This window comes from Phytophthora parasitica, assembly GCF_000247585.1.
Source record: "Phytophthora parasitica INRA-310 unplaced genomic scaffold supercont2.16, whole genome shotgun sequence".
NCBI classification, from domain to species: Eukaryota; Oomycota; class Peronosporomycetes; order Peronosporales; family Peronosporaceae; genus Phytophthora; species Phytophthora nicotianae.
The window spans coordinates 255652-257968 of record NW_008649002.1 but is presented as its reverse complement, the minus strand read 5'-3'; the positions used below and the strand labels follow the sequence as shown (position 1 = coordinate 257968).

At 47.0% G+C, this 2317-nt stretch overlaps 1 protein-coding gene across 1 annotated transcript; it reads right to left on the bottom strand.

Annotated features, from left to right (window-relative positions):
* Positions 1-86: 86 nt before the first annotated feature.
* Positions 87-1124, bottom strand: PPTG_08749 (hypothetical protein; the record flags this gene model as incomplete). Its single annotated transcript, XM_008903473.1, has 1 exon — positions 87-1124. The coding sequence occupies one exon, from the start codon at positions 1122-1124 to the stop codon at positions 87-89; it is 1038 nt and encodes a 345-aa protein (XP_008901721.1).
* Positions 1125-2317: the final 1193 nt, after the last annotated feature.

The window sequence follows — 2317 nt, the reverse complement described above, 5'->3', positions numbered from 1 at the left end:
ATTGCGTAATCCTCACCGATGATGACGTAATCACTGACGCACCGTCGTCGACCATGAGTCTCAGGGCTGGATCGGGTCATTTCCCATCAATCAGTTTTCTTATTCGTGAAAGCCAACTGGCGCTTCACCACATTTCCACGACAACCAACATGTGAAGTACACACATTCAATGTTTGTGTTGCACTCGGTGTTGGTTCTTTTGTCATCGCAAATTTGTGTATGACGCCTTCACCTGTCTGGGTAGCATTTAGTGGTTCCATCTGCCGCATAAAATCAATCGTATCGATAAGTTCCATGGGCTCAATGCCCGATGCGGCATCAGATACATTGGACTTGTCTGTTTCGTCGTCCTTGTCTGGCGAAGTCGTTGTATCTGATACGGATCCACCTCCAACACCTTCACGTAGACCACGTTGAACCAGTTCCTTCCAGGCCTGCAATGCTGTGCAGAAAGCAGGACTCGACAGACCTGATAGACGCTCCATCACGGGCTCGAATACTGCTTTTGCATAGCAGTACTTCTCCTCGGCCGACATAACAACAACATTTGCTCGCTCGCGGCGACGCAACTTCACGTAGATGACTCGGTGTTTCGGTTTTACGCGCGGTCGTGTCGTTTTGGCATCTCCTAGCTCTCCTTTCAACTGTGTTGCTTCGCGTGTTGCTTCGTGTGTTGCACATCTCGGTCGTGTTGCTGATAATGTTGAAGCAGGCCCCTCCGGTTGGACCGCATCGAATGCATCGCTGGCTACTTTCATCGAAGTTTGGACAACCCGGAGTGAATCGATACCAGCTTGAAACGCCTTTTCCATTGCCGCCATTTCCAGCATATCCCAGCGTGGAGCAACCGTAAATGCCGAGAGACACTTGAACCGGTGAACGCGGTCACCAATGTACATCAAGTGTTGACACGGAAGGTGGTTACTTCGGTAGAATAGGCATGTACCTTGTGTAGACAACGCCCACTCTCCCACTTCCACATTCTCTTTCTTGCACGTAGCTTCCGCCAGAAATACCATGAAGTACTCCCACTGAGTGCGCACTTTTGTAAACGAAGCATCGCTTAGGTGCTTTGCCACAACTACCAGGAAGTCTGGCACAGAGTCAGGTTGCCGCGAAACCATGGAGTGCTTGCGAATTGAAGCAAGTAGCTGTCGAATTACTGTCGCTTGGTGAGCTAGAAGTCCCCCAATTGTCGCATCAATACGGGGCCTTTTACCGAGAAGCAACTTCACCTGATTTCAATTGGACTCAATTCGATTGGTGGTGGTATTGCCTGCAGAGAAGTACTTCCCACGGAGATAATTTGCCCACATCGAATAGCACGTTTTCCAATTCCGCAAAAAATAAGCAAGTAGCTTGGGGCACTTCTCCTCGCACGTTCTTGTGAATGCTGCTAACTCTGTATCGAACGCTATCTGCGTGTTGCTACATTTCGCAATATATATATAGCAACACAATAAAGCAACATATTAAGCAACATATCATTATCAACCCATGAAGCAACATACAGATTCGTACCAGTAGATTAGCTTTGCAAACGCGTCTTCCATCCTGTCGCGCTGTGACATTGTCAGGTCAAACTTGGGCCGACGGAGCACCTTTCTCCAGTACGTGAGCGCGTGAAATTGGCACAGAATAACCTTGGTGCTGGGGAATGCTTTTTTCAGGACCCGCCACTCCACGAAATCTTTGTCAATAACGACAGTCTGGATCAAATTCCAGGACGGGTTCTTCTTTTTGAAGAATTCAATGATACGGTCCATTGTTTCTGCTTTCTGGTCTAGCGCAAGAAAGTCGATTACTGGTATGTCCCGTCCTGTTGCGGACGTGACGACAAGGCTTCCTACAAAACCATAGAAGTTATCATGTGCATGATTTCACAATTAAATACAATGCAACTTACCCAAATGATATCCGAGGTTATTAGTCCCGTGCGTCCAATCCATCACCAATGTGTCACCCCACTGACGGAAACATTCCTTCTGAATGGAGGTTTGCGATGCAATGACACATGTTATATCCTTTTGATCTTGCACCAGGAGAACATCGTTTCCTTCTTCGGCGACAAAAGTATTGAAAAGAGACTTCGTTCGTTCCAACGCCGATGACCCCAACAACACCCGGAGCATGTTACGTGTTTGCTGAGGTGTAATAGTAATATCTGCATGTAAACGACATGTTGTTAAACTCATTCAAAACTTTGAAATATGCAGGAATGCTTAAGGTCGACTGCTGCCAACCTCCTTTACCAAAACACAAGAACATAAACCTCAATATCAGTATAGTTCACTTCACCTGTTGTGCTTCTCTCTTG